This window comes from Camelus dromedarius, unplaced genomic scaffold (assembly GCF_036321535.1).
Source record: "Camelus dromedarius isolate mCamDro1 unplaced genomic scaffold, mCamDro1.pat HAP1_SCAFFOLD_164, whole genome shotgun sequence".
In the NCBI taxonomy this organism is placed as follows: domain Eukaryota; kingdom Metazoa; phylum Chordata; class Mammalia; order Artiodactyla; family Camelidae; genus Camelus; species Camelus dromedarius.
In genome coordinates, this window is record NW_026989842.1 from 2,043,781 (window position 1) to 2,060,058 (window position 16,278).

At 51.7% G+C, this 16,278-nt stretch overlaps 1 protein-coding gene across 9 annotated transcripts in view; it reads right to left on the reverse strand.

Annotated features, from left to right (window-relative positions):
- LOC135320917 (uncharacterized) overlaps positions 1–16,240 on the reverse strand; it is a 140,317-nt gene extending 124,077 nt beyond the window's left edge. For 4 of the 9 annotated variants that reach the window (XM_064484126.1, XM_064484127.1, XM_064484128.1 and 1 more), the window contains exons 1-12: positions 16,004–16,240; positions 14,199–14,577; positions 13,446–13,581; positions 10,890–10,976; positions 10,382–10,542; positions 10,045–10,091; positions 7,368–7,496; positions 6,891–7,024; positions 6,432–6,484; positions 4,489–4,653; positions 4,069–4,181; positions 2,117–2,660 (exon numbers count right to left, since the gene is read on the reverse strand). In XM_064484126.1, coding sequence (XP_064340196.1) covers positions 4,178–4,181; positions 4,489–4,653; positions 6,432–6,484; positions 6,891–7,024; positions 7,368–7,496; positions 10,045–10,091; positions 10,382–10,542; positions 10,890–10,976; positions 13,446–13,487 — 822 coding nt within the window. In that variant the 5' untranslated portion in view covers positions 13,488–13,581; positions 14,199–14,577; positions 16,004–16,240 and the 3' untranslated portion in view covers positions 2,117–2,660; positions 4,069–4,177. The other 5 variants (XM_064484132.1, XM_064484133.1, XM_064484129.1 and 2 more) reach the window with 5 other exon arrangements.
- Between the last annotated feature and the right edge of the window lie 38 nt (positions 16,241–16,278).

Genomic DNA, 16,278 nt, shown 5'->3' on the forward strand with positions numbered 1-16,278 from the left:
TCCCAGGTGTCAATACAAAGAGGACACTTAAAGCCCAGAGTGGTAATCTTGTGAGCTGATGCCACCACACCCTGGAGGGAAGGGGTTTTAATCTGCACATAAATAGAGATACAATGTCCATTTAGGAAAAAGGGTCCATACCAGATGTCGAAGACTCTTCCTTTATATCTATATAGTCAGAGACAGAGATGTAAAGTGGCAGCAGAGGTCACAGTGACACAGGGCCCTGGGCCAAGGAGTGTGAACACCTCTGCAAGCTGGGAAAGGTAGGAAGACGAATCCCTCCCTAGAGCCTCGGTGTGGAACGTAGCCTTGGCCACACGTTGGTTTAAGCCCACTGACAATGACTTTGCACTTCTGCACAAAAGAACAGTGAGATGATGAATGTGTATTGCTTTAAGCCACTGAGTCTGTGGTCCTTTGTTAGAACAGCAAAAGGAAAGAAACTCAGGAACCAACATGAACATGAACCCCAAGCTGCCTGCTGTGCTGGCAAGAAGTTCTTTGTCTCTGAACCTGGGGGAGTCTCCTGTCTTCTGGCAGCATCCACAAACTACCTCATGCTAACTTGAGAGCTTGCAGAGGGTTCAAACTTAACCCTGCACAGTTCTTGATATTTAGTTAATAAAAATGATGGTGTCATCATGGGTATTTTTCCATCTTTTAAATACCCTTCAGTCTTCTAATAAAGCTACCTCTAATTGAGAGACAGTGTAAATAGTTTTCAAACTTCATAATAAATAACTGTGGTTTTATTTGGTTACTTAAATTATGAGTAATAATATTCACATTAGTAAAAGTTATTAAAATCAACATTGTTTAATGAAAATATCATTTCTTTTTGCATGAACATGTATTAACTACAATAAATGTTCCATGCTTTGTTCTACGATTTACTGTTAGAGCCTTAAAGAATAATATTTTCCTCAAAAGATATTATGGCAAAGGGATTTCTTTTGGTGGAACAGTTCCTACATCAAATCTGGTGCATGGCTCAGGCCACTGGGAACCTAGAGATGATAGATATTAGGAGGCATTATAAACACAAAATGATTTTTAAAGGAATTAAACAACTGGATGTGTGAAAACAAAGAATCTGAGAATATTCTAGTGAAATAAATGTATTTTTCAGCTTAAGCAAGACACTGGGTGAATAAATCTAAAATGAAAAAACCACCCAGAGATCAGCAGTGAGTCATGCATGCAGTGTGACTGATCAAAACCAAGTTGTTTCCAAACCAGTGTGCAGGCTTGATGCCTTCATGAATCAAGTCTGTGTGGCACCAGGCCATCTCGAATACATGTTGATGAGGTATTTATAAGCCCTTCACCATCCCAGCACAAAGCCCACACATGAGCCACAAGACCATCACCTACACATCTGCAAAAGACACAGCATGGTGAATAGCACTTTTCTTGTTCAGTAGCCGGTGGCAGGGCACTGTGAGCAGACAGAGATACAGGGACACAGAGACACAGAGGCACTTCCCCTCACTCAGCTGATAACCTTCCGTGCATTCCTGGGGACAGGATTGTCATAAAATGCACCATGGATTGATCCTCCTCCTAGGAAAGGAACGGTAGGTCTGTCCTCAGGTTGGAGCAAGGGTGGCCGGAGGATCTCAGAAGAGCTGTTTCAGCACAACCAATAGAAATGTCTGCCACCGTGACCAGGAGAGACAGGTCTCCTGCCATCCCGGTAGGCACTTGGGCTCCTGACAAAAGCTGGGCTCAGTAAAGGCTTGAGTAGAAGGCACAGACCTGAGGGATGCCCCAGCAAGAGACAGGAGGTAGGGCCTGGTTTATGCTGCTCTGGGTGTATCCCAGCCTCATCCGAATACGAAATCAGAAATTTGCAAAACAGCAGAGCTGGGATGGATCATCTACTCCAGACTCCTCACCTTACAGTTTAAAGGGTGGCAGCCCTGGGAGGCAAAGCAACGTGCTAAAGGCAGAGCGTGGAAGTGGCAGCGCCAGATGAAAAGCACCATGGCAACCCCGTTCAAGGCCGCTGACACTGAGGACGGGGCCAAGGTTTCCAACGAGGAGAATGAGACAGTGTAAATACTTTGTTCCCCCCAAAACCCCAAATGTTTACTAAGGCACAAAAACTCACCTTAACTAGCTCTCTTCTGAGGGGGCTCTCTTCTGTCTCCGTCTTTCTGTCTGTCTCCATTTCTCTCTCTCAGACACAAACACATACAATTTTGTGAAAGGGGACTTCCTGCCATACAAAGACAGACTTCACATCTTCAGAGAAACACTTGACAAAGCACATTTCCAATTCAAGTCTTTGTGTGAGGTCTGGGCAACTGGCTTATTTTCTAGAACAATCGGTGGTTCCAAAATCAGGAGATCATCTTCCCCAAAGGAAGAGTTCTGGTCCGTGTTGATGAAGCTGGGGGTGTCACATTTCATGAGCCCGTTAGGCTCCTTCTCTGGCCACCTGCTGCATCTGATGGCTTCCTGGAGCCGAACATCACTGTCAAGGGCTATGGTTGGGATACCAGCTTTGGCCTTGTCCATGCGGTCCACTTCATTGACGTAGCAGTGAAAGAGGGACCTAGATTCGTCATTGTGCTGCCAGAGAACCCCTTGGGCACCAGCGGTCTTCCAAAGTCCGACACAAAGCTGTTCAGTCTGAATCTCTTCTCGGGAGACTCCGCATTGCAATAAAGAAAACCAAAATAAAAGATCGCCCACACTCTAGCTCGGTGACCTGAAGACTTATAGTTTTTGATATCTGCTGAGAGCAAATCCCTGCACAGAGCATGCTGACAAGCACTGGAAGTGAGAGACATCACTTTCGAACACATACAATTACACCCAAGGCAAAAGTCTCGTGAGGGCCCTTGGACCATCCTGAAAAAACATCGCTCCCTGAGAATCCTCAATACTGGTGCATCGCACACCAGTGTTTCTCAGTGGGACACTCAGATCATCTTCATCAGAATTAGTTAAAGTGCTTCTTAAAATGCAGAATTCTGGGGTGCACACCCTCAGAGTCTCCAGAATTAGGGACCGGCAGTCTGTATTTTCATAGCCACCAAGATCACTAAACATGCTCAGATTTAGCACCGCGGTCTACATCGGGTCACCTAAGCATCGACAATGCTGTCTCATGGGGTGGGGGGGGTGCCATATGTGTCAGTGTGCTGTCCTACCCACGTGTCTCCCCTGATTCTCAGAACTGACAGTGCAGTCCCATTGGGCAAGAAATACCACCATTTCACAATGCATACGCAGGGCGCCTGACTGACAGATACAATCAGTGCTAGGAAAGGGGACAAAACTCAGGTTCCTCATCGCTTGTTTCACTTACTGTGGGACAAATGATCAATTCAAGGGTAATAAATCAGTGTATGAGTGAATAACATGACTCTCGTTAGTCCCACGAGTGCCTGGAAGAGCGAGCCTGGGCACACTGAGAATCATAACAGCCCATCTACTTAATTGTCATCCTCCCCAGATTTATGTAAAGGTTACTTCCACCCAGGCAGTGACCCCTGAAGGGCAAGAATCATGTCTGAACACACTCTCAAATCCAGAACAGAACCTGACAACAATTAGGCTCTGGGGTCTGTGTTTAGCGAGTGTGGAATCTCAGTGATGCCAGCTCTTAGACCTTGCCTTCCCATCCCACCCCTCACGATATGGCCCTTATGACCAGCTCTCCCGGGGCTGGGGCCACGGAACCCATTTACAGGACTGGAAGAATCTGATCATATAAACCATCCCCCAGATTATCATCAAGAGTCACCTGCATTTCAGGGATCAGTAATCCCAGAAGCTTTGCAGTTCAGGCAGGTGAGGGATTTTTATATCAGCTCTGTCTTCTACTGTGACTGCCTGGGTGACATCAGACAAGGAATTCTCAAAAGCCTGAGCTTTTCCTTTCAGGAATAATCTAAATAACAAATCTCGTTGACCACTCAACAAGTGTGATGTGAAGATCAATGATTTACACAGGAGTACAACATTCACTAGGTCATGGATTTAGAATCAGAGAAAAATCATTTGAGAAAGATTGACAGAATGTAGCTTTAATGCAAATTTAAGTATTCTTACCTTTCAGTAAATCATCTTCTTCCCCAACTTATCACTTCACCCAAGTTTAAAAGATGTTTGAGAACAGGGATGAGTGTGCCAGCAATCTGGGACCCAATAACCTAAAATGTCACCTAGGAAAAAGAGGGGAGTAACACATTTTTAAAAAGCATGGTGAGGATGGCGGGGCCATCCCCCAACTCCAGACTAAGAAGCTCTAAGCAATACATTTCCTGCCTGCCTGGGGCATCAGCTGATGTGAAAACCCACCCAGAAACCTCACTGTCCAGCAGCTCCTCCGTAACACAGGCTACACTTTCTCAGAATTAAGAATTGGGGCCAGTAACCACTTTGCTGAAGAATAAAGACAAAGAAGAAGAAGAGCGTTCTGCCCCTCCCCAGGGGAGAGCCCAGACCTTGGGCTGCATGCACTGAGCCTACCTCCCAGGAGAAGGATAAACTGGAGAAGGGCGTCCTGCGAAACTGGGACAGCAAATGTTGAGATGGGAACAAATTGACCGGCTGGCCAGGGACAGCCCCCTCCGTCGCTGCCTTGGCGGCTGCCTCCGCCCCCTCAGCACATCCTGCCCACTTCCGGTGGTTAAGCTGTCAGGGAAACAGTGCTTTGCGACCTGGGGCAACAGAGGCTGCCCCCAGGCCAAGCTGCGGGGGAAATGGGATCTAAACCACCAGCTCCCAAGCGGCAAGCTCCATACCCCCACCAACAACCCGCCGCCCCCGCAGCCTACAGCACCCCCGGGGCAATATGTCCTGGAGAAGGGTGACCCAGGAATGAGGGGCAGCAGATGCCACCCCCACGTCAGGCCTCCAGAGAGATGGGAGCTTATCCTCCAGCCCGCCAGGGGCAGCCCCCCTCCTCTCCAACCCTTGATGTCACCGCGCCCACCTCCCAGGAGCAACCTGACCGGGTGTGGGGTTTCAGGCTAATCTTGGGCGGGAGAGGCCGTCCCCAGGCCAGGTCAGGGGAGAGGAGAAGAAGTGGCCCCATTAGGCGGGGCAGCCGGCCGTCGCAGCTGCCTCTGCCCCTCGACAGCATCGCGCCCGCCTCCCAGGAGCAAGCTGACCTGGAGACGGGCATCCGGCTTCTTGGGCAGCAGAGTACGCCCCCAGGTTTGGCCGTGGGGAAGAGGAGAGCAAATTGACCGGCTCCGCGCTGCAGGTCCTCTACGCCTGCCGTCGCCTCCCCCACACTTTAAAGGCACTTCCCAGGGCGCCCCTCCCCCAGCAGGCTAAATGGGACAGGTGTGTCTGGTGATCTGAGGCAGGAGAGGCCACTCCCACACCAGGCCATCGGGGAGACGGGAGCCAATCCACCAGCTCCCCAAGGCAGCCCCCTACCCCCACAGCAGCCACCGCTCCTGCCCCCTGACCTCACGGTGGCCGCCTCTAGGGAGCAGGCTGACCTGGAGATGGACGTCCGGCGAACTAGGGACAACAGGGACCGCCCCCAGGGCAAACCACGGGGAGAAATGGGAGCAAATGGACCGGCACCATGGGAAAACCTGCCGCTGCTGCCACCACCCCCAACGTAACACGCCCGCCTCCTGGGGCCAGGCTGACTAGGATACACGTGTCTCTTAACCCAGGGCAAGAGACACCGCCCCCAGGACAAGCCGCGGGGAAGATGGGAGCAAATGTGCCCGCTCCCCCGCTGCAGGCCCCCGACCCCCGCCACCCGTGCACCCTGACTACCCTGCCTCCCGCCCCCAGCAGGCAAAGTGGGAAAGGGTTGTCCCAGGACCTGGCGCAGCAGAGGCCGCCTGCAGGCCACGCGGCACAGACATGGGAGCTAATCCTCAAGCTCCCCCGGGGCAGCCTCCCTATCCCCGCAGCCACCACCATCCCAGCCCCCTGACTGCACCGCACCCATCTCCCAGGAGCAAGCTCACCTGGAGTCGGACCTCAGGCAAATCTCTGGCGGCAGAGGTCGCCCCCAGGCCAGGCCGCGGGGGAGAGAAGAAATGGAGCAGCTCCCTGGAACGGACCCCAACCCCCAGCCGCCGCCGCCGCCGCCGCCTCCCAGGACCAAGCTCACCTGGAGACCGGCGTCCCGCCTCTACGGCAGCAGAAGCCGCCCCTGGCTCCGCCGCGGGGGAGAGCGGAGCGAATTGACCGGCTTCCGTGCGGCAGCCCCCCTATCCCCGTGGGCCCTGCACCTTAACCACACCGCCTCCACTCCCCACTCAGCTTGCTGAGTGGGACAGGTGTGTGCAGCGACCTGGGGCAGCAGAGGCCGCTCCCAGGCCCGGCAGCCGGGAGAAGGCAGCTATTCCATCAGTTCGCCAGGGGCAGCCCCGCTCCGCCCCCTTGCCGCTGCCACCGCCCACTGACCTAACCGCCCCACCACCCAGGAGCAAGCTTACCTGGAGTCCAACATCTGGCGAATCTCCGGCGGCCAACACCCCCCCAGGCCAGGCTGCAGGGAAGAGAAGAAATCGACCGGCTTGCCCGGGCAGCCTCCCACCCACCGCCGCCGCCGCCGCCGCCGCCGCCCCCTCCGCCACCCCAGACCATTGCACTAATCTCCCGGGGTCAGGCTGACTGCGAGGATGTGCACTTGCCTTCTGACCCTGGCCACGTGCCGGAGCACCTTCCTGCACCCCTACACTCCCTGTACCTCTGCACCCCTGCCACTCTCTGCCCTTCCGCACTGCCTGCACCCCCGCATCCCCTGAACTGCCTGCACCCTCCACAGCCCCTGCACCCCTGCCACCATTTACACCTTTGCACTGCGTACACTCCTGCACCCCTGCTTGTCCCACACACCACCTCTTGGGCCTGTGGCAGAGTCTCTGCTGTTAGACCAATGCACAGGAACTCACATCTTTGCCAGTATATGATGCATCAGTGGACGTCTGGGGTTGGCTGCAGGAAGGTACATGTTCCCGGTCACTAGCCTGGGCCACTAGGGTGATCTCTGTGAGGTCACCAAGGGCGGGCTCAGAGATGCTGTTCTCTGGGAAGAGAGGAGTTGAAACCGGTCTTGAGGGCAGAGCTGTGCTCACCAGGTCGTCCACGCTTCATGTTTTACACAGGGTTTCGGAGAAGTGAAATTGATCCGGCCAAGTAAGACCGGCCTGCTGTGCGCCCACCTCAGTCCTGGGCTCTGAGGCAGACCGACTGGCTCCCACCATCAGGACACAGTTTGGGCATCTGAATGGTCCCTTGGAGGCATCCTATCACTTCTCAGGAAGAAGTCTGGCTGCTTCCACCCTATGGCCCTCCCTCCCACTGTGCTGGCCTCAGGAAGGTTCCTTATTTGGGGAAGAAGGCAGCCCACCCCCTACCCCACCCCTCACCTTTCTCTAACCCAGGCTGGTGCTTTCTCTGCCCTTCAGAGTCTGGAAAGCCATTTCTCTTCAGGTATGTCCCTTCTGAGATGGACTTGCTTCCACTCAATTCTAGGCGAGGATGCACCATGGAATGCACTGGGTAAGAGAACCAAAATAAATAGTTTCTTCTGTGAGGTTTTCTGTTTATCTACTGGGGCTGGGCTGTGTGTAGTTTGCTACAGCTATTCGTGCGAGAGGCTAAAGCCACCCGTGAGTCCTTGTTTCCATCTCCCCGCTGTCTTTGGGTTTTCCCTAGACACTCCTGAGACATTTACTTCTTTTAATTTTATTCCTGTTATAACACAGGGGCCCTACTGAAATGGAGGTAAGGTGTTGGGGGAGTGGGACAGAGCAGGGCATCTGTAGTCCTGTGATTAGTTCTCATTGAGCCTGTGCCCTGAGCTGTGACCTCCACAAGTGTGTCTCTTTCCCCCACCCCAATTTGGGTGACACAGAAGGTATTTCCCTTCCCCCAGGTAGGTTAGGCTCTGGGAAAATAATTTCTCATTAAAAAAAAAAAAACAAAACACAACCACCCACAATGGAAGAGAATGTTCTGGGTGTATTTCAATAGAGCTATTTTTTCCTTTCCTGGCAGGAACCATGAGGAGTTTTCCTATGATCTTCACTCTGAGAACAGGAAACGGTCCTGGAAGTAAAATGCATGAAAAAGAGCAGGGGGCCCCTCTGACTGGCCCCCTGGAGTTGTCACACTCGGACTTCCCCACGCTGAGCCTCCAGCTGGCCTCAGGGACCTGTTAAATCTGCCTGCCCCCGGGGTTCTTACAAAAGCGGGTTCTGCCCTGGGAGCTGTGACTCTCCAAGCCTGCCCGGCTGCCTCTCTGTGTTGGGAGCAGCTTTCCCCCTCAGTTTTCTTGTGGATCTAAGAAGAGCAGTGGGTTTGCAGCTCCCTCAGCTCTGGTGTTGTTTTCAGGACAGAAGGAGCAACTTCTGAGCTCCACACGAGCTGGACCAGAGGCTGGAAGCCTCCCCTCCTCTGCCTCCATGCAGACAATCAGTGGCTGTGGTTCTGGCCGAGTTTCTGAAGATGTGGATTTAAACACACACATCCCAGCCCCCACAGGAGCACACAGTCCCATAAATCCCTACAACTTCCACTGGTAACTACGGAACTGATGAGGACACGGGTTTCGGGGCTGCAGAGGCCTGACTGCATGACTTTCTCCGTGGCCTATTAATGTGGTTGTTATGGGCCTTGTCTGAAGTGGCTTGCTTACCGCACCTGGTACATGGGAAATATAAAATAAGTACTAGAACCTCCACTTTTTCTCCCTCTTGGGCCTTCCAACCTAAAAAGTAATACGTGAACTCAGACGGCCTAGTCACCACAATGAGGTCCGACCAGCCCGGCTCTCCTGAGTGATGGACACTGACTTGCGCATTAACTCGGAACAGTAGGGGAACCGCCTTCCTCTAACTGGGCATCTCCCCACACCAGGCACGCCCTCAGCTGAGAAGGGGCCAACTCCCCCATTGAGGTGTGTGCTGGTGGCTTCAGTGTGACCTGGCCCTGCCGGGACATGAACCTGCAGTGAGGTGGAGTGTCAGGAGGAGTGGGGTCCCTGCTGGGGCAGCAGGGGGCCCGGTAGCACCCTGCGCAGCCTGGTGCCTGAGGCTCCCCAACATCTCCTACGGCCCCCGGGTCGGCTCTGGTCTGGGCCACTCCATGCACCCTCCCAGTATCTTTTCATTAAGTCCCTTTTTTGCTTTTATCAGCCAGAGGTGGCTTCTGTTGCTTGTTCAGTGAAACAGTGCATCAGGAAACCAGACTATTTCTAAGATCAGTAAAATACGAACTTTGGTCAGCTCGCCGGGCAGACCGTGCAGCACAAATTCCCGCACAGGGCTGTGCAAATGCCTTACGTGAAGGGTCCTCATCATCTGTCTTCAGAGATACAGAAGCTCGTGGTTCAGGTAAAACCTCAGGGAGGGATTGAGGAATCCAAAGCTGGTTGGTTTCAAAGACTAACCGGTCAGAACAGACCCCTGAGCTGTGGTCAGAAGCCTGGCTCAATGTCACGCAGACTTAGCACCCTAATGTCCAGTGGGGCCGGTGCTGTTTCCTTTACAGGCTCTCGTTGGGGAGTCACTGTAGCCCCTTACACTCAGCAGGGAATCCAGCCCTCTTAGCCCCCACCCTGAGTGTTCCATGACACAAATCTCGGGAGTGTTTAATTTTCATCTTTGTTTAGGAGGATGAATGTGGGGCAAGAGGAGAGATAAATTCACACTTAGTGACACCAAGTCACAGCCAGTACCTCCTCCTCGGAGAGCTATGTGCTCCCACAGTGGTGGCTGGGGGGCTGGGCAGAGCCCCTCCTCTGGTCACAGAGGGACTCACTCCTCTGACTGCAACTGATGGGTTGGACAACCAATCCAGAGGGGACAGAGCATCTTTCCCGGGAATTTGGAACTGACACACAGAAATTAATTTCACTCATCTGGGGATTGGGAGGAGGGTGGGAATCAAATGAAACCAGAGCAGTAGAGAAAGTTACAAGTGAATGAGAGAGACAGAGAGACTGAACTTGTGAGAGTAAATAGTGTGAAGGAAGGATTACAATCAGGGCACAGAGGAATTCCAGCTCCTGGCAGTCTAGTGTGTCCCAGCCCATCAACAAACCTGCGGGATGGTTAACATCATTCCAGTTTTGCAGATTAGGAAACAGGCTGAAAGAGACGGGGGTTGGCTTTGGGTGCACAGTTAATTTAATTGCCACTGGACCCCTCACTTCCCACTGCCTGAAGGCACCATGATCCTCACAGGGACCCTGCAGTGCTGACAGCCTAGCACCCTGATCAAAGGGACCCTGCGGGAGTGGGAACCTCTCTGAGTTTGGAGAGTTCCCTGCACCGAGATTCCATGCATCAGCCGGCTCCCGCTCACCCCAGGTTAACGTCTCCCCAGCTGTGTAGTCCCCCGACCCGCTTCCCTCCCTGCCAGGCACCCCCGTTCTTACCACCGAGTGTACTGCAGGAATTCAGGCACAGGGATGCCCAAAGCAACACGAGCCCACCGGCTGTACAAACAGCAGACTCCCAGCCCCACCTGCGCTCCATGGGGATAGTAGGTGTCCTCACCTTTCATGTACCTAAGGCAATCTGTTTCTTCAGCTGGAGGCTATAGAGAAAAATAAAAGGTCCAAAACATTGTTCAGTGAGGAATTCCTCCAAGGACCTGACTTCAGAGTCTACAAACAGTTGTGCTGGCCGCTCTTACCCCCGGACATTGGGTGAGGTGGATTATTGATCAGCACAATCGCCGGTGGCCCAGCTCCTGGGCTTGGCTGCCCAGAGGGGACTGGGGGAATGGGTAAGGCCAGGGCACTCAGGAAGAGCACAGAGGACCTGACATCTCGCCTCCGCAGTTGTAAACCCTTCCCCAAATCTCAAGGCATCGGACAGAGTGCAGCCACCACAATAATGAGATGTTCCCATCACTTCACTCACTCCTGTTGGTTCACTTACGTGCTGAGCATCCACTGGGTCACAGGACATGACACACAGGATGGCCGATGGGACAGGCTTGGTACTTCCCCCTGGATCCTGTTCAATCTGATGGAAGAATGATCACTCATAAATGGTTTCTCAAAAGGATACATAGACAGGAGACAAACTGCAGAGTGAATCAAATTTTAAAATATAAATGAAGATCCCCCAGTCTCCCCGCCTAAGGTTAACAGCATAAAGAAAATAGATCTTGCCTTTGATCACCAAGGAAGTGGTCACCCTCTCTCAGGAGGAAAGGAGAGTTAATCTTTGAGCAGGACACAGAAGTGCTCCATCGAATTGGACCAGGACCTCTGCTTTCATTCAGCAAATCTGTATAAGCTCCTACTACTTATGGGAATCTAGTAACTATACCCATTCCCAAGGCTCTTGGGCTTTATTAGTCAACAAAATAGACACGACTCCCCATCACTGGGGGCTCAGAGTTTTAGCAGAGAAAACAGGCAACATGATGGGGGTAGCAAGAGCTTGGGGAAAAATAAGAGTGATATGAGCAAACTCAGGTGATGGTGGTGGGGTGGGAGGCAGGCAGGAGGGAATAAGGCAATCCTGGCAGATCTCAAGGAGTAATGAACTTGAAGCAGAATAGATCCGGAGGAAGAAGGAAGAGCCGGAGCCAGAGGCCCCCAGAGTGGTGGGGAGAGTGTGGGCGGAGAGGCAGAGCAGGCCGGGTCCTCGAAGACTTTGGGACGACTTTGGCTCCTAATGGAATGGTGACCCTTTTAGTGAGTTTTGATGGGATGGGTGATGTCCAATTTATGCTTTTGTTTTGAGTTTTCTTGGGAGGAGGTTAATTTATTTATTTTAGTGAAGGTGCTGTAGTTTGAACCCAGGATCTCATGCATGCTAAGCATGCACTGTATCACTGAGCTACACCCACCCCCTCAATGTATGCTTTTAAAGGCTCCCTCTGACTCTGTGTGGATGAGATTGTAGAAAAGCAAAGATGGAAGAAGTAGGCTAATTGGTGTCCAACAAGGGGTTGAAGGTGGCTCCTAGGAGGGTGGGGAACAGGGAGTATGTGGTTAATGATTTCAGAGTAGCCAGAATTTTCTAACAAGCTGGATTTGCTGTCTGTGTGTGTGTAAGAGAAAGAGAGAGAGAGAACATGGTTCCAACATCTGGACCTGGAAAATGGGATGGATGTCCTCTCCATCCACAGGGGATGGGACAAGATGGGGCTGAGCAGGTGGAAAGGGGCTGGAATCAGCTCAGTTCTTCAATGTCATGATTAAGGAGTCTATTAGATATTGCCACAGAAATGCCTAATAGGTAGAGGAGTCTGGGGTTTTTTTTCTTTCTTTTTAACATTAAAAAATATAATTTAAATGTATTAATTTTATTATGTGAATGGATTTGGAATTTTATTTCATGCCAAGGTATATGTTATAATAGCCAAATGGAAAATATATCAGAAAAGGGGAGAAATGAGGGCTTTCACATAAACTGACTGTCCATAACGTAGGTAAAATTTCAATGAAACAGTCTTCAGTGCAAAAACCTCATCTTGGTGTTACATAAAATTAAATGAAAAAGGACTATGTTGATGTATCATTATTTCATGTTACATAGTAGCCCCAAACAAACACACTGTTTAACTATGAGGCTTGTAGAAATACTATTCACTTTATTGACATAAATACAGAAATGCAGAAAGGTTCTAAGGTAGAATAAGCATCTTAGTGGAAATAATAGAGATCTGAGCATTTCACATGATATGTATGGACTGATTCAAAATTTGGAAAAGTAATTTACACAGTAGAACATATGTATGAATGTGAAAGCAAGATGAATGAAAGAAAAAGAATATGAGTATCAGGGAGAGAGTTCCAAATGGAAAAGGCCAATCAGGGAGTTTTGGACAAATCGAGAAATTGATGGCATGTCAATTTCCAAGTCTGGTTGCTTCCACCAAAAGTATAGCAGTGAGATAGAGGAGAGACCCACGACCCAACTCCGAGGCACATTCGCAGTAAATATTTGGAAAAAAGAGGAGACGTTGGCAAAAGACCAGCCAGTGGATCGAAAGCAGAGCGATGGGCTGGAGGCCAAGTGAAGCAGGAACACGGGGGAGGAGAAATGGAAGAGCTGGGTCAAATGCTGCCAAAGGGCCACGCATGATGAAGACTAAAAACTGACCACTATATTTAGCAACGTGGGGTCACTGATGGCCTTGACAGAGCAGTTTCCATAGAGCGAGGGATCAGGGGGAAAGCCAGAGTGGGTGCCAAAGGGAATGGCTCAAGAGAATATGCAGACAGTGAGTTTAAACGACTCATTAAAGATTTGCTGCAAAGACATGGGGTGGCAATTGGTGGGGGCCAATTAGAGTCAAGGAGTGCTGTTTGTTTCTTTTAAGAGGATGGACTTTTATATACTGATAGGAGCCAACTAGCAGGAGAACAAAATAGATGAGGTAGTGACAGAGAGGATGGATGTGGGAGTGACAGCCCGGAGAAGATTGTATGGATGGGCCCCCTGGTGACTTTTGGATGATCTGGCTTTCGATGTCACCTGTAATAAGAGGTGGGGCAGCGAGAGTGAGGTCACAGACATCAGAAGGCGAGCGGATGTGCTGGGAGTTGCTGGTGAAAGTTCTCTTCTGTTGGCTTCAGTTTGCTTGGTCAAAGTAGAAAAGTAAACTTACCAGCTGAGGGACGAGAAGGAAGAGTTACTGGAGTCATGAGCAGAAGATACAAAAGAGCCTTCAGGGACAATGGGACAGTGAAAAGAGCAGAGGGAGACGGGGGGAGTGTGCTCCCAGAAAGTTACGTTTTATCTTTGAGGTCCCCAAGTGTTGGATGTGTGATTGCCCTTCCTGCTGTCTACGAAATAAAAATTGAGTATGGTTCAGGGAAAATGCTATTTCATTCTAAGAGGCTGCCTGTTTCTCAGGAACGGTCATCTTAAACTGCAAACACTACAAAAATGTTGAAAAGAAGAACTTGTGTACCCAATGACCCACTATTTTCTATAAATTTGGTTGCTATTTAGTTCCCCTATCAATACCACAGAACCGATACTGCCTAGGATGGAGATACATCGATGCTTAAATGGAAATGAAATCTGTATCTTTTTCCTAAACTCCATGGCTTCCTTAACATCCCATTCCCCTTGGAATTTAGGGGTGTCCGGTATAAGAAATAAGAAACAGTTTGAGAAAATCCCGGCTCAGAATTACACAGCACAACCTCAGCTCAGAAGTATAGAGCCATAAAAATGTTTAGAAGCAAAACTCCATAACTACTCTTAAAGAATTTTGCAAACCTGGGCCTGCCCAGATGTTTCCAAACTGGAAAGGTACTCCAATCAGTTGACCGGTACGGGAACCAGAGGCTGGTCAGCCTTTTCTGTAAAAGCCAGAGAGTAAATATTTTCAGTTTTGCAGATCATTTTGTTGTAACCATGCAGGTCTGCAATAAGAAAGCGAAGAGCACTGGGAGACACGAAACAAATGGGCATGCCCACACCCTCCCTTCCACTCAGGGCAGCTTCTCTGTGGTGGGGAGCTTTGCCACAATGACTTGTTTCTTTGTTTCCATTGGTTTCTTTGTTTCCACCTTACTGCTCAAACTCAGAACTTCAAGTGAGCCTGGTCCTTCAGCATCCATGCAGAAAGAAGGCTGAGCGGGGGTGGGGATCCCACCTGACAGAGAAGAGAGATGGCTTGTCACCATGACATGAGACAATCACACCTTCCGGGGTGAAAGGGAACAAAGATAAGGGAGGGGCACAGCAGTGGGACCCCTGGGTCACCTGCCAGGCTTGCTCTCCCTCCACGGCCACCCTGGGGGCCTGGGTGGTGTTGGAACTCAGCTACAGTGATTAGGCTGAGGGGACTCAGGATAAAGGACCCTCTGTCTCCACACCGGGTTCCAAACGCAGCCTCTCTAAGTCTACCCTCTGAATTTCTGGAACTCAGCTGGAAGAATACATGATCAGGCCAGACCCAGAGCCCAAGCCAAACACGACAAGGGTCACGTGGGGTTGTAACCCGGTGCTCAGCGGTCGGGGTCTCCTTGCAAATCTGCAGAAATCCCTGTTCTGCCTCATTCCTGGGAGAAACCCCACATCTCTTCCTGCTCTGTCTGTTCTTCTCTTGAGGCTATTGTCCTGGAGGGATGCAGAGTCCTTGAACCTGGCCCTCCAAACGTACATAAGCAGCCTGTTCAATAAAACAAATTATGCACTTTTTCACATTTGCCAGTTTTTTGATTCCAGAAAGGCTGCGGGACTCTTTCTCACTGTCTCCTGTGCCCCCACCACTTGGTGGCCCTCTCCTCATGGAAACACGATTTCCCACAACTGCACCCTGCCTCCCAGCTTGTCAGAGGGGAGTGACCCACAAAGACACAGGTGTTTGTGAGGATCCTGTCCCCCAGCAGAAAGCCTACTCCTGGAGCCACGGACAGGGATCTGGCCTCCTGAGCCGCTCAGCTCTATTTGAAAGCCTAAACTGGGGACCCCGAACATTGCTGACTGACTTTCTGAGTCACCTGGGCTGGAAGGGCCTGATTTTTCTTTCCAAGAATGGATGTAGCACAGCCTCCATTTTCAGGGCTGACATTCATGACGTATCTAGTTCCCCCAAATGCACCCCAGGAAGGAAAGGCCCTTCCATCCCACTGGTTAGAAACCCAGCCCAGGGGAGTTCCGAAGCACTGCATTGCTGTCAGGTCCAGCATCCCTGCAGAGTGGCCCCTGCCCCTGAATGAGCCCCTTCCCTGGGCCTTCCCTGCCTCGACATGACCACACCCCAGGTGGTGCTGGGGAAGGCAGGGAGTGCAGTGAGGGGAGGGGGGAAGCAGAGCCCCTTGCTCTGGAGTGAGGAGACCACGGAGAAAGGCACACACCACCCCGACCCTATACCCCAAACTCTTAGCCCCGCCAACACAGGGGCCGCTCTGCGCCCTCTCACCGTGGCTCTCCTGTGAGACTGCACCCAACCCGACATCTGGTACCCAAGCCCTACCTCCCCTCTTATGACAGATCCCGTCTTCTTGGAAACTGCCTAGCAGCGCGTATTCAAGGCCGGCAGCGGGCCTGGCGGATCTGCACTTCAGGTGCCCTACCTGGCCAGCCGTGCGTGCCTGGGCTCAGTCCTCTATCTTGCCCACCGGTAGCCTGGGTCCACGTCCGGTGCAAGCGGAGGCCACGGAGCCCAGGCTGATCCCCACACACGGACAGGTGAGGGTGCCCCCGCCCCGCTGCCCCGCTGCCCCGCCCACTGGTGGCAGCAACGCCCCAGCCTCCGGCCGGCGCCACCTGCAGGTCAGGACTTCCGGGCGGCCCTGCCCTCCCCGGCCCCGCCCAGCTGTCCCATAAGCCTCCCCCCACCCCCGTCCTG